This window comes from Python bivittatus, unplaced genomic scaffold (genome assembly GCF_059951505.1).
Source record: "Python bivittatus isolate LINGU-HERP-01145 unplaced genomic scaffold, Pbiv_v1 ctg000980_np1212, whole genome shotgun sequence".
Taxonomy (NCBI): domain Eukaryota; kingdom Metazoa; phylum Chordata; class Lepidosauria; order Squamata; family Pythonidae; genus Python; species Python bivittatus.
This window is the reverse complement of record NW_028277125.1, coordinates 5,933,544-5,957,824: the sequence shown is the minus strand read 5'-3', so window position 1 is coordinate 5,957,824 and position 24,281 is coordinate 5,933,544. Positions and strand designations below refer to the sequence as shown.

The following is a 24,281-nucleotide window of genomic DNA, read 5'->3' as shown; positions in this document are numbered from 1 at the left end:
AAGGGGTACTAAAATCTACATGTAGCAGCCTGTTCTTTTCACCAGTGGCTATAGCTCATAGGTTTTGGCAGGATTAAAAAAAAAAAATCCAGGAAGAGTATAATATTACTTTATTCATGTTCCAAATGATTTTTTACTATCTCCATTTGATAAGAGGCACAGAAATTGATCTAGGTTCAGATGTGCCACAGAAATACACTATGCTTAGCTCCAGAAGGATGAAGCTTGTACATACTATATGAAAAATGCTCAAAAATTGGTCCCATGAAATTGATGAACTAGTCTGAAATGAAATGCATTCTGAGTCAGCTGTTTTTTTTAATAATATTTCAAGGTTTATTTTGTTAACGCAGATCTGAATTCAATATTTCTTGATCCCAAAGTATGGGAAACACCTGAGAAATTCAACCCAAGTCATTTTGGACAAGGCTGGACAATTTGTCACCATAGAAGAATTTCAACTACTTGCTACTAGTAAATATAGAAGTGGTCTATTGTCATATTGACTGTGCTGCTTTATGTAGGAAGTGTAAGGTTTACCCCGTTCGTCTAGAGAAACTCTTGTGACACGTGTGTTCAACAAAGAAGTTTACTCAAGCGTAACATACGTAATTACAGACAAAGCCAGGACTGGCTTGGCACATCTCATGATACAATTTATAGTCCCCTTGTTCCTGCGCGTAATTCGTTGTGTGTTACAAATCACCCGCAGTACCTTATTTTTCCATCAATAAGACACCCCTATGTACAAGACGACCCCCACTTTTCCAACCCAAAATTAAGAAATCAATATTTTAAAGATAGTGCAGAACACATTTTTATTTAGTAATTAGGTAACATTTACCTGATACACTCGGTGGGAGGAGGTCCAAACCGTCTCTTTGCAGCTCTATTTCCATGCTCTTTTGCATAACTGATTACATTCAATTATGAGTAAAACTGCCAATAGCTTGTCTCTGCAAACAGACTTCCTCCAATTGGTTTGTTCAGCATCAGCTGACGTCAGTTACATAAAGCTTGTGATTGGAGGAAGTCTGTTTGCAGAGACTTTATGGGCAGTTTCACTTGTGATTGGAGACTCGTGATTGGAGGAATGTTTGCAGAGTCAAGCTATTTCACTCGTGATTGGAGGCTAGAAATAGGAGGAAGCCTGTTTGCAGAGATAAAGTATGGGCAGTTTTGCAACAGTGCGGTTCTTTCCTGGGCTTACTTCCTTGCATAAGACGCCCTTCAATTTTTAGCGTAAGGATTTTAGAAAAAAGTGTCGTCTTATAGTCGGAAAAATACGGTAATTCCCCCCTTCGCCAAAATGGCAGATTCAGTTCAGTTCTTTTGTCCTTGATTGCTTTTTCCCCCTGGCCGGAGTCGCACCTTCGTTGGTTCTTTCTGTTGCGTGCAAAGCCAGGGTTTTCCTAATCGCACGCTGATTGCTTTGCCGCTCGCCACTGCTCAACCCTTTGTCCGCGGCGCTCGAGGCTAATGGGTGCCAATTCAAAACATCCACTCTATGGTTTCAATTAAGTGGTCCCAAATGGCCCATTAATCAGCTTGCAGTTTTCCCACTTCCCCTTTTCACTTTGCTTGCGCTCAGGCGGTGGAACGGACTCAGCGTGGCTGGGCAATTCCCTAGCCGTGTCATGCTGGCTGAATCTGACAGGAAGCTTGTATTAATTAGGAAAGTTGTGTTTTATTTTCAAATATAAAAAGCACAATTATTACACATAGCAGGATTTGGAGATCAATTGTGAGTCCCTAAATTATCTGTTTCTCATATACAACTTGAAATCTTTCAATATTCTATAACTTGGTTACGGAAAGAACAACAATGTTTTGTGCTGCAGAAATAGGACCATGACAAGGTTCATGAGTCATGCTAAATCATTGTTCACTGAATAAATCATATTGTACTTGGCTAATTTTCACAACACACTAAACTATAGAAACATGATTTACAAACTACTCTTCAAGTGGGTTAATATAATACACAGTAAGCTAGAATTAAACTCCTAACATTAGTGCCTAGTGCTGTATGAATTAGGCTGCAGCAATGCTATCTTAATGATCAAACTATATAATAAATTAATGCAACAGTTGCTTTTCAATCGGCTGTGTGTACAATATTTTAACCAGGCCTATTAAGACCTAATGGCTACATTTGAATGAAGTGTGAAGCTTGGTTAGTGTAAATGTGAGTCACTGATTTTAGTATGTTAGGTGAATTCAGGCAGTTGGTTTAGTTCATAGTTGAGTGTATTGCATGAAGCTACATAATAGATCAATTCAGGAATAAAGTTAATCATGTTGGGAGAATGAAAATGGTCTTCATATACGTAGAGAAAATTCCTTATGACTCTTGTGTCTCAGCCAGTTCTCAGAGTAGTGCCAGTTGAAATGATAAAAGAGGAGGCATGGAAGGTTTTCAGATGGTCATGAGGGCATTTTGGGAGACTGTATCCTCAGATGGTTATCACTAGTTGTTTTCTCATGATTCTTTTGCTATGATATTTGTAATTATTCTTCCCATTTCTTCCATAGGTTCAGATGTGTCTTTAGAGGATAAGTTAGCAAGTACTGAGCTGTTTATCTTCTTTACAAATCTGCTCAAGACATTCATCTTCCAGTTACCAGAAGGAGAGAACCCCCGCCTCCAAAGAATCTAGAGTTGGGTTGACAACATACCCTCATTCTTATAAAATCTGTGCTGTTCCTCACCACAGGACATCATAAATTATAAATCTTATTAGGACACTCTGGTTTTACAATAAATTTATGCCAGTGTGAAATTCAGTCTTGGCTTCCTCAATTCAGTCTTGAGTAGAAAAGTGCAGAACTTTTGTCAAATCTATGATAGATTGGATTGCTCAGCCTGTAATGAAAGCCTGACAAATTCCTCCTTGTTTGACATTATTATTCTAGTGTGTAATACTGGTTCCTTGCAGTACATAAGTATTTGATTATGTGCCATCAAGTTGTTTTTGACTCTTAGTGACCACTTAGATAGGTTGTCTCCATCTATCCTTAACCTGTTCTTTCAGTTCTCCCAGTGGTGCACTCATCACCATTGTAATATGCAACCTTACATTCTCTCCTTTTGTGTCTTTGGAAAAATGTTCAGTGAGTTGATGAGATAAATTGTAGGTATCCTGTTCTTGCAGCATTTGGGATATGGTGCATTTTCGTTTACAAGTTGATTGGTAAGTTATATTGAGGTTTACATGCTAAGAGAAATCTATTTATTATTCAGAAAATGTCTATGCCACGCACACCTTCAAAGGCTAGGGCATCTTAGAAAAATAGAAAGGTAATATTTCATTTTGTGTAATACAATGGAGAGAAATTAAAAGAAAAATGTTGGTGTCCAAGACTTGCTAGATGTCACTGAGTCTGGGGTCAATCCCATCCTTATTTGGCTGAATGAAACTACCATCGTTGCCCTCCCATTTTTAAAGCAGCCGGATCTGTTCTGTATGAAAGGCCTGAGGAAAACACATGTGCTTTCACTTTTCTTCCGGTGGGAGAATGTGAAGTCCATATCAGAAATTTCAAAAAAAAAAAAAAAAAAGAAGGAAGGAAGGAAGGAAGGAAGGAAGGAAGGAAGGAAGAAAAAAGGTACTAAGAGTAAACTCAAAGTATTATGTTTTATTGGTACAAAAAAGGAAAGAAAGGTAAAGCTTAACAAGCTTACTTAGCATATTGTTCACACACAACCTCCAGCTCTTTCGCTAACCTGGTTAAGTATGTTGTGAACCCAGCAATAGGTTGAAGAAGTTTCTATGTAGAGTAAATAGGGGCAGAATATCACATTAAGTGAATGGGCATACAGGAAACATTTACCATACTGAAGAAGTGTACTGTAATTAGTGTTATGTTTTTCATGGTGTTTTTATAAGTTTTATGCCTGTGTGGGGAACAGCACACAGTTTGTAAGGGTGTGGATGCATGATCACCTTTGCAACAGGTGCCTGATTGAGTTCTTTCACTCCTTTGGGCAGCTGGAAGCTGAAGGCCCTCAAGAGGCTGGTCAGAAAGATGAAAGTCTCAGTTCTTGCCAGCTGCTCTCCCACACATACCCGCTGACCTGTAGATGAGACAAGGCATGTAGAAAGGGAATAATACTCTATTTTCCAGAGTATATCCTGATCAGCAAGAAAATCTGAAAAGATTTGTAAGAGCCCCAGATGTTTTCCAAGTTGAATCCTAGTATCTTGTAGCAGATTCAATTACTAGAGGTGTTTTCTCCCTTTTACTCAGTTTGTTGACACCCCACAAGGTGATGACTTGAACTCAGGTTGCACTAGCGGATAAACTAATGGTACACCATTTCAAAGGCAAAGCTATGCACCCCTGAAAAAAACTGATCTGGCATGTTTTTCCAGAGATTGGCCTAAAAGAGGGAAGTCACTTTCTCAGCTCTCTGTCCACCAACTTATTCTACAGTGCATCAGGCTACAGCTGGAGTAGAGGAAGGTGGTATGGACATGATCTATAGGAATTCCCTTTCACTGACCAAACACATATTCTGACAGTCTGCCAATGTGATACATTTGCTTGCTACAGCTGTCTGTCTGGAGGAATGTTGGGAGAACACTCTGCAAAGCAGCCTTTCTTCCTGGCCTGATCAGAGTAATTGCTACTGTGGCATTGGACTACCTTTGACTTCTTTTCCTCTGGGATTTAAATATTCATGTTCAGATTGTCAGTTGAGGAATGGCCCAGGATGTCATGTTCGCTGTGACTCCTATGGATCTGCCCAACTACTCTTGGGCCCCAGATGCTGGGTTTGGCATTTTTTTCCTATCTGAACAAGAACAAGCTTTGCATAACTCTTATTGCCATGGACAGATATGGACTGCAATTCTGCAGGGATCGAAATCAACTTCTGCAGAAACCGGAGATTACCTTCTGCAGATCAAATTCTGCAGGGATGAAAGGCCATTAAAAGAGTCTGGTCCGGGTATCTGATAGGTCTGGATGGAGTACGCTAAGGGAAATTTATGCCTTGCCTACTGTGGAGTCATGGCTGATTTGTGAAATATGGAGGTGTCCCAGGCAGTTACAACCCTTTGGTTTATGATGATAGATCATTTTTAAATATGTCAGGTGATCAAGAAAGAAAATACCAGATGCATTTGGATGAAACTGGACCCATTTCAGCTGGGGCTTTATCCAGTCTATGCTAATGAATCAGTTTTGTTTATCTTGGCAAATGAGTCATGCCAGAAATTGGATGTGGGGAGGGCTAATTCTCCTGTCTCCCTCAGTTGCTTTCAGTCCACTGACCATAGTATCCTTCTGGGCCATCTGTTGGTTTTGTTCTTTGGGGGCACAGTGGTTCCAGCCTTTCCTGTTGGATTATACCCAGAAGGTGATTCTGGGAGATTACTATTTGATTGGGTCATTGATGGTGGGACAGGTGAGCAGAATGTGGGAGTGTAGTAACACCAGTATGTGATGAGCTCCATGTCTAGGGCTCCTTACCACCCAACTCCAAGGAAATAACCAGTATCCTTGAATGTTGCTTCATCTTGAAAAATGGTTGGCTGAAGGAAAACAAGCTGACAAAAATGGAGGTACAACTGATAAGGAGAAAGCTGGAATTGGGGAATATAGTGGAATTTGTTTGGGATGGGACTTAACTCTCCCAGAAAGAGCAGGTTTGGAGTTTGGGAGTGCTTGTTAACCCCCAGGTGATACTGGATTTACAGGTAATAGTTCCTGCAACATATAAGTGCTTTTCTACTCCTAAGCAAGGTAGAAACTCAGTTGGATTTCTAGCTCTCTCTGCTTACAAGCCCTTCAGCTGCCTTTTAGTCACTTGGGGAAATGTTTGTCAGAGTTTGGGGCTTGGCAGGAAGTGGTTTTTTGTGTATGTCTATGGGAAGGCAGAAGACTGAAACAGTGGAGAGGGAAAGAAAGTTAGATGCCTCCTACAGGGATGCTTGCAAAGATTGGTGATAAGAAATGCTGATAGTGTACAGCTAGTGAGAGGAGAAGAGCCATCATAAAGACAGGGAGTAATTGGGATGTTTGAAAGTGTATTTGAGATGTGTGTGTATGATTGTCAATAGTCCCTGGTAGAACCCTTCAGAACCCTGTTTGGAAAAACCCAACTTGGATTTGCACAAGTAGTTTCCAGGATCACAGAAACTTCTCCAGTGTCAGAACCCAGCTAACTAGAATCCTGTGTGGCTTCTAGGCTATGGAATACATTCCCTCTCTACAGTCATTCAGGTACTGTGTTATTGCTTATTTGTGAATGTGTTTTTCTGATCATGGGCCATATTCAAGAAGGTGAGGTTGGAGGAATGGCAAATGAGTGAATGACTTTTAGATTCTCACCATACTAACTCAATTCCTGCCTGTTGTAGCTGGGTTGGCTATGGGGGATTGCAAGAAGGGGATATTACAATGCAGTGGCCGTTGGTGGGGGCAATGGGATGTGATGGGATTTATGGAACTGTGCAGGACGGAAGATAGCAAGAGTCATCAGTTTTCATCTTTATCCTGGTTGAAGCATTGCCTTTTATGCCTTTGCTACCTTCACCATCAATGGAGAAGGATTCACTGGTGTACATGCAGTACCAGGCAAGACTGGAAAGACTGTGGGTGGGAAAAGTTATGGTTCTAGATGCATTCATTAAAGTGGCAGAGCTTAATGCATCTAAAACCATAACTCTGTGCTCCAGATCTTTCACTAAGAAGCTGCAGTTAGGTTAGCATTCCTTGGATGTAGCTCAACGTTCTCTCCCAAACCCAAAAGAGAATAGCACAATCTTGTACATGTCTTACAAAGCTCTACTGTGTAAGACTGCAACCTAAATATAACTCGTATTCCTTTGTACTATGAAGTTCATAGCTTAAGGGGAACTTCAGACTCTCTTAGTTTTGAAACTAGAAGGAATGAGGATTCCTTGGTTTTATTTTCAGACCGCGATGACCTCAGAACTCGTCAGAGGTGGTGCTTCTGGGAATGTATAAGGTAGGAGCTGCTTTGGACTCTTGGATTTACCTATTCCAAATGGCAGAAACTCTTCCCGGGTGATGAACTTGCCATCCTTGTCTAAAAAGTGATTGGGGTTGAATTCTTCAGGTGTCTCCCATTGTTCAGGATCAAGAAGAACAGAGCGCAGGTCTGGGATAATAAAAGCCCCCTGTAAAAAACAGAGATGGCTAAACAGAGCAGCTTCATAAGGTAAAAAGGAAAAACATTCAAAGCAAAATTGATGAAACATTTGCTCATTGCTTGCCTTTATGGACCCACATTTGTTCATTCCCAAAGCAGTTTCTCACAGCAGTGGCTACTCAACAGCTTGGCTTCCTTTCTCCCCTTCCTTCCATTGAAAGAAAGGGCTGGGTCCATAATTCTTTTTCACTCCAGGTTGTCCCAAGAAGGGGACATATCAGTGAAGAAACATGGGCACTCATGACTACAGTTCTGAACTTAAGTTCAGCCCTTAATCTCTTATCATCTTCCTAGAATAAATGTAAAACATTTAGGGTTCTAGCTTTAAAATCTGGTAGGTGTTTGAATTTAGACCCATAACCCCCCACTCACCCCCAAACAGTATTCTATTCTTGCCCATTTGATTTTGCACAAGTACGCTGGCAGTTCCTGAGCAGACAGCCTCTGTCCAAGGGCCACCTGGTGGTTTTCCTTCCATGCTGGACTCCTGGAGTGCAGCCTGAACAAGTTTCTCTACCTTTGGGATGTGGTAACCCCTCATCTTCACATCCTTTGTACTTTGCCTGGGAGCCCCATATAGCAAGACATATTTTATACGCTGCATTTCATGAAGCACAGCATTGGTGTAGGGCAGTTTCTTCCGATCTTGATAGGAAATTGACCCTGAGAAGCCAAACACATCTTCAATCTCCTTCTGGACTTTCTCTAGAAAAAAAAATGATGGAAATAGAAGCTTCGTTTTCAATATTGTATTTCACCTATTTATTTCCAAATTTTAATCCTCAGTAGTACTTTAGGATGTAGAATAGTCTTCAGAGCATTAAATGTAATATCATCCTCCCTTTGAATTTAATGGAGTGCAGATTTAAAATGTGTTTCCTGGTCTCTGATTTGATCCAGTCCAAACTGATTCAGAATTTTGATGCAAATTGTTGATTTAGTTGTAAGATTCCACTGAATCTCCTTCAGAGAAGTCAGTCTCCAGAATTCAATCCCAAGCACTTTGGAAATCTGATTCATTTTAAAAAATCAATAATTTCTTCACATAATTTAAGCTGCAAACAAGTATTAAATCTGAAAAGATTTCTGTATTTAAAGTGTGTTAAATGTTCATTTCCAGTTTTTAGTTCATCATTCAATATTTTATTTCGGATATCAAAGAAAGTTCTCTCTATGTAAATTCTTTGCTTTTCTTTAATCCTGCTATGCTTACTTTCCTCATTATATGCTCAAGAATCCACATAGGAAATTATTATGAAGAATGATAAACTGACTCTATATCTTTCAATAACCATTAATACTTTAAATAATTTCAAATAATTCCTATGTGTTTTAGAACGTGAGAGCGGCCCTTGTTCCTTTGCCCAGATTTCTCTCACCTTGGATGTGGGGATGATTTGCCAAGAGGAGCAGTGCCCACATCAGAGTAGCAAAGGTTGTGTCTGTTCCAGCAGCAAAAAAATCAAGAACACACTGAGCCAGGTTCTCTTCATTGTAGGTAGAGTTGGGGTCATTCCTGCTCTAATGTTTAAAATGGAAAATGAAAATCACAATTCTATGTAGCTTTCTTGTAGTTATTACTCCTTCTATGTTCCAAGGGATAAGAATAAGTTATGTCCTGGTGGTTTTGTACAACAATCAATGCATTAGAGTAATAATTAGAGTGGAATATTCACAGTGAGGAAGATACTGTCTTAAAGTAGACGAGATCAAAGAGATTCAGTGGTTCAGCTTTAGAGATAAGCATCATGCACGGTGATGATGCTTGTTCTTCAGCCAGCTTGTGTTAGAACCTGATGATGTTTACCAGTGGTCTACAGCTTCTAATTTGGGATACTAATCCTGGACCTCATTTGGAGGTACCCCAGTGATCATAATAGCAGTAAATTGCTATTTAACTTGTATGGGTTTTCTCCTCCTGTGTACCACCTGGGAGATGGACTGCTCATCTCTCATGAACCATCTGGCAGCTGGTTGAATAAGTCTCCCTTGCCATCTGCAAGATAAAAAACAACCAAGGAATTGGCCTGAATGTCATCCCAGCTGAAATATGGAAGCTACCTGAATCACAGGGAGTAGAATGACTTACAAGAATGTTCAAAAACATTGTAGAAGAATATGAACTTGCCACATCAATACAGCAATCTCAATTTAGAAAGGCAAAAGCAATGTGTGAGGCTGCTCAAGCTATAAGCTGACCTGACTACTATGCCACACCATGACAATTTCTGAACGCGTACTAGATTCCTCTGAGAGATCACCAACCTTTCACCAAACCACTTCAAGTGCATGAAGAACTGTGGAACAACCAACACAATACATGTGACCTGCCAATTGATGGAGAAGCAGCATGAACAATATTACATTATATGCCACTCGACCTAGAAAAAGTGTTTGATCAAGGACCAGATGACCTCATCTGGCTGTCTCTTGAATTATATAATATATCTGCTGGATTCAACTACTGTATCCCAATGCTATCAGCTCAGTAAGAAGTGCTACTAGATGTTCAAGCATCTTTCCCATAGACAAAGGGACCATCTCTCAACATTGCCCTTTCTTCTCTGTTTGGTCACCAACCAGAAACCTATAATCACCACACCCATGGATGCTATTATATGCTGACGATACCATGATAGACTGTGAAGCAGCCTCGAGTAACTGAGACAAAAGTGAGGAATGTGACTAAATGCTTTAGGAATAAGGCTCAATATTAAGAAGACTGTATATCTTGAATGTGGTGACCAGACCAATGGGACACTCAAGGCTGATGGTATCAAATTAAACAAAGTGGCCCAGTTCAAATACCTGAGGTCATACCTGACTTCTGATTGTGATGCACTACTGGACTACCATGCTTTGTCACTGTAGAGACACTGCAGACCATGTGAAATGATGATCCCAGGGCAAAGTAACTTCAAATTGACCAAAGTTGCTTCAGAAAAATAATCTTGGGACTTTTTCTGAAAATACTGGAGAGGAGAACCTTTTTTCCTTATATCGAAATATTTTGCATTTTTACTTATGGTCAAGGCTATGAAAGTATCTGTCCTTCTTCAGTCATATCATGGAGTGAGTCAAGTATGAATTAATCAAAAGTCCCTAACCTGTTAATTCTTTTCTTTCTTAATGGAACTTCTCCAGAAAAGGGGAAAGGAGTGGTAGGCAAACATGAGAGGGTGACAAATGGAAGCCACTGATTTCTGCCTCCCCCCCTGCAAATAACCTTCCATGTCTAATGAGAGCAGAGGTACATATAGGTCTTATTCAGAAGCAACCTGAATTTGGCATGGGGTAAATTCAGAATGGGAGCCGAATGAAAAAGAAAAAGAAATCCAAGATAAAGGGACACAGTATCAGTAGCTCCTCAGGTTTACTTATAGCAAGGAATGTAATAATTCCTTGCCTGTGTATTGAACTACAAGAAACCCATACCTTCTCCATCTGAAGAAGATAGTGATCAATGAAATCTTGTGGCTCATGCCGAGAGTGGAATTCCTTGTGTTTCTCTATTTCCTCCCTTACAAAGGAAAGGATCAACTCTGCAGAAGCCATGGCCTCCTTGTGAGGCCCTGGGAGGTAGTTCATTAACCGTGAAAACACATCATACATCTAATAGAAAAGGAAGAGCAAAAGTTATTGATTGATTGATTTCCCATCAAAATTTTAAAAGACTCTCACCAGCTCACAGTAACAGACAGCACTTAATAGTCAAACACAAATATTATAATCAAACACAAATATTAAAACATGGTAAACAATGCATGGTCTCACACTCCGAAAGCCATGTAGAAAAACGCTGTTTCCCACCTCTTCTAGAAAGCAGATAATGTTGGCGGCAGATACATTATTATAAATAATTCTCTTATTGTCTACTGGAGCATTTGTAAATATGCTCAGCTATGGCTAACTTAGCTGGGATTTAATACATTTGCCCAACTAGATTCACATGCCAGACTAAATAATACATTAATTACATGGGTGGGATTTTCACAGTCTGCTACTCTGTGGTCTAGAACACTTGAGTTGGCACCTCAGGATAATCTTTGGGATCAAAAATGGGCATCTCTAATCAAAGAGATTCAGATGCCCCAATCCTGTTAGGGTTTCACAAGGCATTGAAGACCTGACTGCTTCCAAAAAAATGTTGGGTCAGGTGAGTAGATGAACTCTGTTATTATTGATGGCCAGTGAGGTCATTGTTTATCCTTAGGGGCTGGAGTTATGACTGGTGGGTTTGTGTGTTTTAATCTTGTAAAACACCCAGAGACATTTGTGTGAGATGGGGGGGGGGGGGCTAAATAAATCAGATGGATGGATGATGGGTAGATAGATTCATTTCAGAGTTGTATTGATTCCCTTCTCCAGGGTTCATATTCAAACTCTTGGCCAACTAAATGAAAGCACAATTCTCTATTTCACGTGTAATCCAAGCGGGCTTTTCTTCAGCCTTCCCATCCTTCCACCAGTTGACTGCTGCAATCATTACTGGGGATTAAGCCTTTCTCAGGCAGCTCAGCGTCACCTGAATGAGGTGCTTTGCATAGCATAAACATGTGATTCTCCTCAACAAGGTGAACAGGTGATATGATGGACCTCTGTGAGGTGCTCTGTTTTCTAGAATCCAGAAAAAAGATTTAGATTCAGGGGACAATTTGGCAAGGGTGTCACTGTCATATTCCAGGACTAGACTTGATCGACACATCCTTGGAGCGTAGGGCTGATTTATGGGTTGACTAATAGAGTCGCAGTATGGTTTCATGGAGAAAAGGACTATTTAGTGCTATTCCAAGATACTGTGTGGAGTGATAGTCCCAATACAGACCCACCCAGAGTTGTGTGAGTGGAAAGTTAAGGCGCTGTGTGCGTATGTAATTACCTAGCTAAAAATGTGGGCAGACCTTGGACTTAGTGTATCTTGACTTCAGCCAAGTGTTTGACCAAGTTTCACATGAGATCCTAATGGAGAAGATGGTGAAATATGGGTTGGACATTGGTACAGAGCTAATTGAGATCATTCTTACATACAGGTAGGAAAAATCAAAGGCATATATGTATGTATATATATATGTATGTATGTATTATGGGAGACAATACATGTGAAAAAAATCTAGCTGTCTTGTTGGATGACTAGCTGACCATAAGCCAACAATGTGATGCAGCTGCCAGAAAAGGAAATGTAGTCCTAGGATAGATCAGCAGAAGTCTAGTATTAAGATCACGAGATATCATTGTTCATCTTTATTCCTCATTATTCAGAGCCCACTAGAATATTGCATCTACTTCTCTCCACTGTCCTTTAGGAACAAGATTTAGAAATTGAAGTGTATTTGGGGAAGGGCGGCTAAGATGACAAGAGACTTGGTGGAAAAACTTAAAAGGAACCATTGGAAGAAGGAGCTATGTTTAACCTGGAGAAAGAAAGACTGCAAGGGGACGTGATCACTGCCCTCATGTATTTGAAGGAGTGTCACATAGAAGAGAAGCAGGATGGTTCAGAGTTGTTCCAGAAGACAGGACAGAAACAATAGGTGTATATTATAAGGAAGCAAATGTTGGTTGGGTGTCAGGAAAAAATGGTGAGAACCTTTCAGTGATGGACTGACCAAGGTAGTGGTGGACCATCTTTTGCTAGTGTGTGTGTAAACATGGAATAGATGGCTGTCTGTTGGTGATACTGAAATGATGGATTCTTGCACTGGGGAGAGCCACCGTGAGTTCTAGTCCTGACTCAGGCAATAAGTCAAGTGGGTGACCTTGGCCAGTCCCTCTCTCTCAGCTCTAGGAAGAGGGTATTTCCATAACATCTTGACAAGAAAACTGCAGAGACCTGTCCAGGCAGTCCCAAGGAGTCAAGACTGACACGAAGGCACACACACATACTGGGGATAGAAGTACCCTAGATGATTTCCAAGCTTCTTCCATGCCTTGCATTCTATGATTCCATGAAAATATTGGAAGAAAGATAAGTTTTGGGGGATGTTTGTCTCTTTAGTTGAAAGCATTACTCACCATATGAAAAGCGTCACCACTGAATTTCACAAGAATGTTCATGGCTTGAACTAGCTTCTGGAAGTTTTCATCTTCAGGAGCAAACTGATGTCCAAAACTCAAAGCACAAATGACATTAGAAACTGAATTTATTACTGGAAATGAAGGGTCAAATGGGTCTCCTGCAAATGAAGATATGTTATAATTAATTCAGCCTCTCCTGTTCACTTGTTAATAGCAAAGAACAGGACTTCTAAGGAGATGAGGGAAGAGAATTGGGAACTCTGTCAACTTTTTTAAAAGTTAAAACTCCATCAAATAGATCTGTTTTTATTTGAAACTAGACAACCTGTGACCCATTAGGTCATTGTTTCAGAGATATTTCCTTAGCTAAACAGAGAAATAGAATGACCAACAGCAAAAAAGTATTAGGACTCTGAGCGACTTGCGACTTCCTCCCACATTCCCCTTTTACTTTGCTTGTGGGAAGCTGCAGGGAGTAGCAGAAACCTTCCTTCCTCTCTCCCTCCCTTCTTTCCTTCCTTCCTCCCTCCCCCTCCCATCATCCTATAAATATAGGCTTGTGCCATTTGTCCTCCCTTCACAACCCTGAGAACAGCACCTATGAAGCTGCCCCCTCCTCCTCTGCTAACACATGGAACTGCCTGCCATTTTGCTGAGGGAAGGTGGAAGAAAGGGTGCCGCAGACTGCAAGGAAAATCTTCCCATTCTGGTTTTTCCCCAAGGGTTGCTTCTCTTGAGGGAGAGGGCTGACCCGTTGACCGCCAACAGCACCCAGCCAGCCCTACCTTGCCAGCAGGCATCCAACTAACTCCCTTATTTCATATTTCAGATTTTGGCCTCAGTTCCAAAGCAGCCAATTGCCGCTTGCCAGTTGGGCCTTGCTGCCAGCCGATTGGGCGGAGGGGACAGATGGAGGCAAGGAAGAGGTTGGGGATACACCCATGACAATCATGTGACCTGGGCTGATGGTGGTGCAGCACCACAGCAGTGCTGAGGCGGCCACAAATTTCCTCAATTTCAATCAAGCGGGAGTTGTAGGTCCTGGATTTTGGATGCATTCTATAAGTTAGCCCATTTGAAGTAACTTGGTTCAAAAATTGTTGCCCTATGATGCACCATTTTGCCCATTTGAAGGTTACAGACATGAGAGTTTTAGTAGTATATAGAATGTAAAGACTTCTGCAGACAGGGACTTGAGCCATTGTCATTACCCCAAATTGTCTACCTTTTGTTTCTGTAAAGATCTCTACCAGCTTCTGAGCTCCTTCTTCTATTTGATGCTCAATGCTTTTTTTCCCCAGGCCCAGCTTCCGCAAAGCAGTGATGCCGATGTGTCGCTGCTGTTTCCAGGTGTGGCCATTTGAAAGAAAAATTCCTGAGGGCATCAGCAGATAGTGATAAATTATTTCTGATATCATTAATATTAAAATGTGGTTAGGTCTAGTTCTTGCTAAAAAAATTCTCTCTGGATTTCAGGTGGGAATACCAAACCCTTGTGACACATTTCAATTTTGTAAGATTCTGGCCATGTGGTTTTATTTAAAAATATTTCTTCATTTTGGGAGTCACATGAACACTGGGAGACATATGTGGTATGGTGTACAAAGGTGCAGTCCTTGCCAACCTCTAACTTGTATGATGGACCTCAAAAGCCTCTGAGACAATGTAATCGTTCATGTACAAGAACATATGTCACAGGCATCATACACATTTTATATTTTTCATTTTCTTGTGTGGCAGAATGACCTATACTCTTGTTGACTTGCCCAGAGCAGCCGAAGGTCCTACTTGCAGTGCTGCCACTAAGATCCATTTGGTTGGCAGGGACAAGAGGCAGGATCTTCTCAGTGGCGGCAGATTCCCTGGGCGACTCCCTCCCACAAGATTGAAATTAACCAGGAAAATAGGCAAATGGCTTTTCTACTCACCCAGTTTAATCAAGTTACTATTGCATTTATCTGTCAATGATTAAGTACAATATTTTTAATTGGTTTTATGGGCCTGAGTGCAAATTACTTTGCAGGTGAGCCAGCAATAAATGAACAAACGATGAAACAAAATCATAAGAAAAGTTTGGCTAAAACTAATCAAGCTTAGTATATTGTGAGCCAGATGTGATAGCCTTCACCTGACCTATTTAAGCAAGTTATATAAAAAAGAATCAATAGTTTATAAAAAAAAATCAAGCTTCAAATTAAGGAGCTGGAGAACAGGAGTCTGTCAAAGTGCAAGATGGAAGGGTACAAAACAATTGAACAAACTAAGTAATGACAAGAAAGGAATATCAGTTTTATTACATATGAACAAATTAAGGAAATGTCTAAACAAGTGTATGACATTGTTGATAGTCCTAGTGAAATTGATAAATGTTCAGATTCCTTATATTAAAAAAAAAAGACTCAAAATCTTTTGGATATTAGATCATGTATGGCTGATCTTCAGGATGAAACGTTTGAGTGCAAGAGTCATAGAAAATATTGCAAAACTAACATTGTTCGCTTCATTGCTAAATGGCAGAATGATTATTTCCTAGGCTTCATTAATATCACTGATAGAATTCATAAAGTTACACAAACAAGGTAGTAGAACCCAGGATATATTAAGTTTGTTAATGCCCATATGAGGGGCAATATTCTTTGAAAAGCTGATGAGCTGGAAGAGATAAATCGGGAAGATAGAGAAGTGCACTTTTATCATGATATTAGTAAGTTGTATTATTATAAAAGGAGCAGTTTCTAATCCTTAATTAACCAATTGCTTAAATTTGGATTCAATACAAATTTGGATTCCCTTAAATGAATCACTTATCAGTCAGAAGTTGGAGAAGAAATTTCAGTTCGTCAAGAAATGGATGAGGTCTTATTCCACATGGACCTATTATTTACCTACAGTAGCCTGAGAGCAAGGGTACTAGCAATCTGACCCCCATGCCCCCAAGAGATAGAGGTCCAGAAATGGAGACATGCACCAAATTGCTGATCACATTTATTCTGGTATGGCCAGTTCTAATCATCATGCCTCCCTCTGTTGACTACCATAGAAATCTGGCTCATACCACAAAACCACCAAACTAGTTTGCCTGTTCACCCCTACCCTTTCCATTCCATCTTATATACACCTCCCCTCCCCTCCCCTCCCCTCCCCTCTCCAATTTCAATCAATTACTGTCATACTAAGAATGAGAGAAGGTTGCTGTCTTCCAACACCACAGCAGGTTATAAGCATGAGTCCTCCAACAGCTACAGTTAGAAGGAACTCTTTTCTAGAGAATAGGATGGGAAAGTATACAAAAGTGAAAATTCAAATTTTTGCTGAGGAATACTAATTTTGATTAACAGTGTTCAAAATCTGTGATGGAACAAGAAATAAGTGATTTTTAAAATATTGGTGATTAAATATTTTAATGAATCTTACGCCTTAATGAATTATTATGTTCCTGCTATGGATTTTCTAGATATATTACATTGATTTTTTGAATATCATTTTACTTTGGTTTTGGGTAGGATAATTAAGGCTGTAGTTTTTATTCAAATTTGAGAACTTTTATAAGGTTGGAATAGATCCCAACTAAACCTAATTCTTGTACATTGAAAGTACTGAAAGCTTATACCTCAGTGTTAGATATATCCTATGCAACCAAAATATGCTTTTTCCCATTCCACATCAGAGCGCCTCTCAGATTATCTTCTAGTAACTCACTCTGTTGTTGAATAGATTAATAAATGTAATAAGAGCATGTCCTTATAACATTTATTTATTTATTCATTTTATTCAATTTCTATAGCCACCCATCTCAGACAACTGACTCTGGGCAGTGAACAATCATAAAAACAGTTAAAACCATCACGAATATAATACAAAGAGGCAATGTCTGAATCAACATATGCCTCTAATGGAACAGATAGAAAGCTATGGACATGCATAATAATTTGGTGTAAAGTGGATTGAGCAATATTTCTTTTGCTTATCTCATGCCTTTAAATCATTTTGTTTACTATGTCTCACTCTTTTTCTGTCCTGTGCATAATACTACCACAAATTGGAACAGTGTGATGGTTATTCTTACCATTTGCACTTACCCCTTCCTTTCGCTAAAACATTCATGAAAGGATCATCTGGTCTATCAGAGAATTCTTCTGAGAAGCTGGTCATTCCTTCTTTCACAGTTTTGAATCCAGACAGCACTACTGCAGGGGTATGTCCTAAAAACACGGTGTATATATTTCCATATCGTTTTTTATCCTGCCAGGTGAATCAAAGATGAGAAATGTCACAATCAAATAAAATAGATTATTTACAGTTAATATGTCACCTACAGTCTTTCCTTAATCCTTGGTTCTAAGACTTTTCACTATATGCAATTCTATTTTCTTTAGAATTCTCCCTCCCCCCCCCCCCCCCAAGGTCCCTGCCAAGAACTTCTTTATGTACTTTCTTTTATCCTCCTTGGCTGTTCCTTCTTCTATGCTTCTACTTGAAATACACCCTCTCCCACTTGTTTGCTCCCTCCTCCCTTGCCTTTGATGACGGTGATCTTCTGACTGCCCAGTCCTTCTGTGATAGACAGATACGTGAGCCAATCATTGTCTGAAACAGCTTATCCTTTTGAGCACTACAGTTTGGATGGTTTTCAGCAGCTTTCTCAACCCCTTTGCTCTCTGCTTTCTTAGGCCATCAACTCCCCAACATTCCAGCTGACAGCTGCATTGACAATTTTAGAATATCTGTATTGATGTTCTAGAGGTTTTAAGCTGCCCTGAATATTACTCTTCATCTGATGGGTTGCAACTGAATTAAAATTGCTCACAAGTGAACCACTTCCTTGTGATATATGATATTGTGCAGGAGAGCCATACTAGACTATAGTAGCCCAACATCAGAGAGAGTCTGGTAACACCCTTTCAGACTCCAGGGCACCTTAACATGCTGGCGGGGACAGAAGTCACCTGCAGCAGAGAACAAAGGCATCCTGGTGAACCTGCATTGCTCTCAGGGCTGCCATCTGCAATTTGCTCTCCAGGAGCCGGAGGGTGTGGCAGAAGCAACTTCTCTGGCTCCAGAGAAAGACGGAAGAGCTGGAGACAAGAGGCTGCAAATATATTCTTGATGCAGAAGTGATACTGAACAGCTGGTGTATTGCTGCTCCTTTCAGAGTACCTCTGAACTGGCAACAGAAACTATTCCTGAGCTGAAATTAGAAAATCTATTCAGGGGAAAGGAAGGGGTTTCCTCCTGTATGATGCCACTCATAGACAGAAAGAAAAAAAAATGGTTAAATTAGTCTCAGAGGAAAGGAACATGAGTCGAGAAGCAGATCCTTAATGAGAAGGAGGATCACCAGCATGATTTTGCAAAATGTAGCAGGGGCTAATTCAACTGCTACTATTGTAAAGTGTTCACTGGGCTCTCTCAGACCAGCAAGAGAAAGGGAATGAGCTTTTTCTCTCTCCAACTGAATCATTTCTCTAAAAATGCACAAGTTTTGCTTGGAAGACAGTCATGAACAGGCAAATGTGTACAAACTTTCCCAAGTTTTAAACTCTCTTTTTCCCCATTCTTGTTCTGCTCTGTGTAACTGTTGCTTGCAGATACATTAGTTTAACTAAAATCCTGTTTGTGCTTCCTTGGGATAGACTCCTGATGCTTGTGTATCATTCTAGCATCCCAAAATAATTCTACAGTTCTCAATCACTTTAAAAGAATCTGCTATGACATCCTGAATGTTATGGGTTTTGAACCTACATCTTGAGTTGTACAATCGTTTTACCTCTGATTTTCTGATTAAATAGTGGAATCCAGAAGGAGAATGTAGGCTTCATTATCTAGACAAAATCTTGACTTTTTTGAGCCCCTGCAGATGGCCCTGGTGCAGGATATATTTACTTATTTATTCAATTTATATAGCCGCCTGTCTCACATTCCTAACTCTGGGCAGCTTAAAATTAAAACATAAAGAGTACCATTAAAAAAAAAAATACAGCAGGCACACAAATATTTCAAACATTAAAAACAATTAAACAAAAGTATACAGTGCACTCACTGGGAAACCATAGGCATTCAAGAACAGAACAGCCAACTTATGGTCTCCACATCACTGTCTGATCCCCAGGCCAGTTGGCAAAGCCAGCTCTTCGGGGAGCAAGGTCGGGGCCAGGCTGACCCTGGGGGCAGAGGGAATGATGTTTCATAGGGTGGGTGCAGCAGCAGGAAAGGCCCTCCTCCTGGGTCCTGCCAGAAGACATTCTCTAGTGGATGGAACCAGCAACAGGCCTCTTCTGCAGGACCTGATGGGACAGGTGGATGTACTGGGAGAGGCTGCATGCCATCTAGGGCTTTATAGATCCTCACCAGCATCTTGCATCACACCCAGAAGCAAAGTGGCAACCAATGCAGCTTGTGGAGCAGAGGTGTAATGTGCGCAGATCTAGGTGTGCACATAACTGCCCACACCACTGCATTTTGCACCAACTGAAGCTTCTGAATACTCTTCAAGAGCTTATTGTTGTTCTTGGGGTAGCAATGGCTCTTTTATGGAGAAGGGTCTGATGCTGAACGCACTAATGTGATGATAGTTAACCATATTATTAGGCTTAGTTATGTTTGCCAAATTCAGTGTTTTTAAAGGATTTGCTATTCTTAGGCTGAGGTTTTAGAGAACACTTCCCTGACAATAAGGCCCTTCAATTTAGTAAGGTTTAATTTTGAGTAGATATTCAGAAATTATGTCAGTAGACCTGTAGCCAATATAATTGGCTGAATTTGCTGAATTAGAATTAGTATGTGTTTCTGTTTTTTGTTTTTGTTTTAAACTAGGCCTTCATTATAAGAAACACATAAAAAAGGTTCTGATGCCTTTGTTAATATTCATCTGGAGCTCCCACATCCTAGTTGAGTGCAAACCCTCCATACAAATGATTAAATTGCAGGCTATAATGCTTCTTGTGTGTGAAGAAACAAAGGTGTGAAAGTAATTTAGGAAGGACTCAGAAATAAAATAACTGGAATCCATTGAATTACATGGAAATATTTGAAGACAGGTGTAAACATTGGATGGAGAGGGAAATTCTAGAGGTTGGTTTACATAATTCCACCCCAATTCCAACTGGGGAGGATTTTAAGGAATTCTACTACATTTTAGCTGCAGACCAGATTTATTAGCAGGACCCAATTCTGACAGTGATGGTGACTCTGATACAGACTATATCAGAATCATCATCACTGTGATAGGAATATATCAATCTGGCAGAGAGGGTCTACTGTGAGTACCATCTGCCAGGGACCTATGCTTGGTGGGCCCCAGAAGGTAGGCCTTCTCTGCCACGTCACCCACCTTTTGGAATATTTCGGTATTAACCATTATTTGTCCCCTTTGCTTTTTATTTTAGTTCTGGAAGTGTTAAATAGAGATATTAGGCAGGAGGGGGATAAAAATGGTCTGCAAATCAAAAGAGAGGTTTAAAAACTGAGAGTTTTTGTGGATGATTTAGTTTTAATTTTACAGGACCCACAAAATGGAATGTAATACTTGATGAACAAACTGAAAGACTTCGATATATTAGCTGGATTTAAGGTAAATAAACAAAAAACAAAGACTGGTTAAAAATATGACTATACATGATTAAGAAATATTGATGAAAAGGTCTGGTCTTAAAATTGAGAAAAAGCCTAAATACTTGTTGATTATACTGAATAATATGAATGGTATGTTGCATCAAAGTAATTATGTGAAAGTTTGGAAATATATCAAAAAGATCTATTGGGATGGGAAAAGTTACAATTTTCATTGTTTGGTGGAATTCCAGTAAGTAAGATGAAAGTTTTACCTAGAATGTTATTTCTTTTCCAGACAATGCTGATATTGACAACTGATATACCATTTAAACAATGGCAAAAAGATATGTCTAAATTCATATGGGAAGATAAAAAAGCAAGGATAAAATACAGACTTTTACAGGAATCTAAAGAAAGAGGTGGGTTATGTCTTCCAGATTTAAAATTATATGTTGATCCTTGTTGTCTTGTACGGATGAAATAGTGGGTGACTCTAAACAACAAGAGGTTATTGGAATTAGAAGGACGTGATTTAAGATTTGGATGGCATGGATATTTATGGTGTGACAAAGCAAAAGTTAATATTGATTTCAGGAATCATTTTATTAGATGTGCTATACTGAGAATTTGGAATAGATAGAAAGTAAGATTGACTCCTAAAATGCCTTTGTGGTTGTCACCTCAAGAAGCTTCTTAGAGAAGAGAAATGGCATTTAAACAAGCATGGTTGACATATGCGAATTTATTATTGTTCTCTGAAAAACGACCTAAACTGAAGAAGACGGAAGAATTAGAATTGGAAGGTTATACCTGTCAATAGTTTCCTTATGTACAACTGCTTGAAAGATTTAAAGTGGATAAGAAAAGTTACGAAATTACATGTGAGAAAACTGACTCTGAATATGCTTTATGTACTAATAATGAATATGTTATTGCTAAAATATACAAACTTTTGTTGAAGATGAAATGGAAGATTTATATGTTAAGGACTGTATGTTTAAGTGGGCAAATATTTTTGGATATACTATGTTGGAATAATGGGAAATCCTGTGGAATAAAGGCTTGAGGTTGACTCTTAACTATCACTTAAAAGAAAACTTTAATAAAATGATGTGTCATTGGTATTTGACACTGGATAAATTAGCTAAGATGTCTAAAGGAAAGACTTACAAATACCCACAACAGAAGAATGGATATTGAAATTAATGGAATTGGCAGAGCTGGCAAAATTGACTATTTTGATCAAAGAAAGGACATGGTCTAGCTTTGTTTCTACCTGGAAACCCCTTCAGTAGCTCGATAGCAATGGTTTCTGTTATATATAACATGCCTCTTGTGCTTTTACTTCTGTTTAATGTTCCTGCAAGCTAAAGCCCCCACATGTAACTTAGGGCCTCTCATTCCATGTTACTGGAGACAGCAAATACTGATTATAAGTTTCTTATATATGACATGTATTCTTATCTTCCTTGTGACTATACAACATTTGACATTTAGGGAAGTTTGAACTCATTACCATTGTTATCATGATAGAATTGCAGAATTGGAAAGAGACCTTTAGGCTATCAGGTTCTACCTATTGTCCACTGCAGTAATACAAATCAAAGCCTCTTCAACAGAGGGATGTCTAGCCGCCCTTTGAACAGAGCGAAGGGGAAGCCACCCTCTCTCTGGAGAATTGGTTCTGTAACCAAAGGTTTCTTGGTAAGATTGAACTAGAATCTGCTTTCTTAAAATTCAGCCCCATTATTTCACATCCTGCCCTGTGAAATGGTGGCAAGCAGGTCTTGACTTGAATATTCTAGCATGATGAGGAAAATAATTAATCAGGTTTCATCACTATGACTTGATTAATTGTATTCCTCATCCTGCCAGAACATTTTACTAGGTTAATACATTTGTCCATAACTACAGTACAAAGAAAACAATTGAGAATTATGTTACTTATTACTGGTTGATTATTTAGAATGAAATACCTTAAGGAAATAATCTTCACGAAGCCAAAACCCATTTGCCCAAAAGGTCCCAATGAGAGGCAGAGCCAAAGGACCGGGAGGCAAATGTCTTCGGGACCAGAGTTGTTTCAGGAAGAACAGAATCAGCAGAGCAAGCAGCAGAGGAAGCAAAAATGCCCCGATCTCCATCATTGTCCAGCTGGTTCCTTCTGTTTGACACTCTCTAGTTGATCTGGAGGTGGTTCTATACCTTTCTCTGCAGCTTTTTGCTTGTCTTCCTGTTTTACGTACTTCGTGGTTTGGAAAAAAATGGCAATATGTCTTTCAATGCTTTATCCAATTAGGACTGGGGTTTGTCAACAAGCTATTATCACAGTAATTCACATTAATGAGGTTAGTTCTGACAATGTGTCATTCAAATAGCAGAGGAAGGTTTTTTTTTTTAAGCAAGGGCTCTTTAACCCAGTTTGTTCCTAATGTGATATTTTGCCAGAATCATTTGAAAATAATGGTGTACCATCTGTCCATGAAATCTACCTGAATTTAAAGGAGAGTCTTGTTGGGTCCCAGAGCTATTATCTAGTCCAGTATTATGTCTTGTGCATCCCCTTGGAAGTCTTCATGTCTCTCATTCTGAGCACAGTCTGAAAGCTGAATCTTTTAAAGATTTTTTTTTTTGAAGCTCACAGGTGTTTTGTTTTCTCCTTGGGTACACCGTAGAGCTCTAGGAATGACTGGGGGTTCACTTGGTTTCTAGGATCATTCCACAAGTATCCTTTCCTAGGAGAACCCAGAATCTCCCAGTTCTCTCCTCAAATCGCTTTGCTGCTTGTTATTCCTTTACTGATTTCATTAATGTATAAGTTGCCTCATTCACCAAAGTGACTCTCAGTGGTATAGAATACATGAGTTTCTTTCCCTTGCTGCTTTTGCCCCAGCCCACCAGGCAAATCCTGCTGTGCTGCTTCATCATGGCAGGAGGGTATTCCAGGGAGGGATGAGTGAAGAACATTGGGATTATATCCGAAACGTTTGTATTCCTAGCATGGTCACTCAAGGCATGAAGGTCATCCCAGATGCCAGCTAAAGCAAGCAGGCACCTACATTGGGCAGCAGAGATTTAGGAAGATGGTGGAGGCTGGTGATCACTTTAGTGACAACGGCAAAGGCATCAATTCATACTAGGCAGGAGAAGGCAATGGCAAACTACTCCTATATTTTTTTACCATGAAACCACATGGAGAGAAAATATTTATTTACTGAATTACTGAATTTATAAGTTCTCTTAATAACCAAAGTGACTCTAGATGATATGGAGTCCATGAAAACATAAAAAGTAAAGCAAGCAATAAGCGAAATCACAAAACCATCTTAAACTACCATATTGGGAAGGAAAACACCACAAGTACCAAAGAATTAAAATCAGGGTGGGGTTGCAAATCACTCTACTCCACAGCCTGCTGAAAGAGCCAAATTTTTAGAGCTTTCTGAAATGACAGCTGGGTCAGAGCCATGTGGACTTCTGCAGGAACTCTTCTCCCAGGGGGAGGTATGGCCAAGGAAAAGATACGTCTCCT

The 24,281-nt window shown here is 39.7% G+C and overlaps 1 protein-coding gene across 1 annotated transcript; it reads right to left on the bottom strand.

Annotated features, from left to right (window-relative positions):
* Positions 1–3,872: 3,872 nt before the first annotated feature.
* On the bottom strand, positions 3,873–22,896 carry LOC103061770 (cytochrome P450 2J5-like). The gene is made up of 9 exons (XM_088131750.1): positions 22,726–22,896; positions 17,278–17,440; positions 14,424–14,573; positions 13,196–13,356; positions 10,619–10,795; positions 8,563–8,704; positions 7,701–7,888; positions 7,010–7,151; positions 3,873–4,078 (listed from the first exon to the last, which is right to left on the bottom strand). The coding sequence occupies exons 1-9, from the start codon at positions 22,894–22,896 to the stop codon at positions 3,873–3,875; spliced, it is 1,500 nt and encodes a 499-aa protein (XP_087987876.1).
* Positions 22,897–24,281: the final 1,385 nt, after the last annotated feature.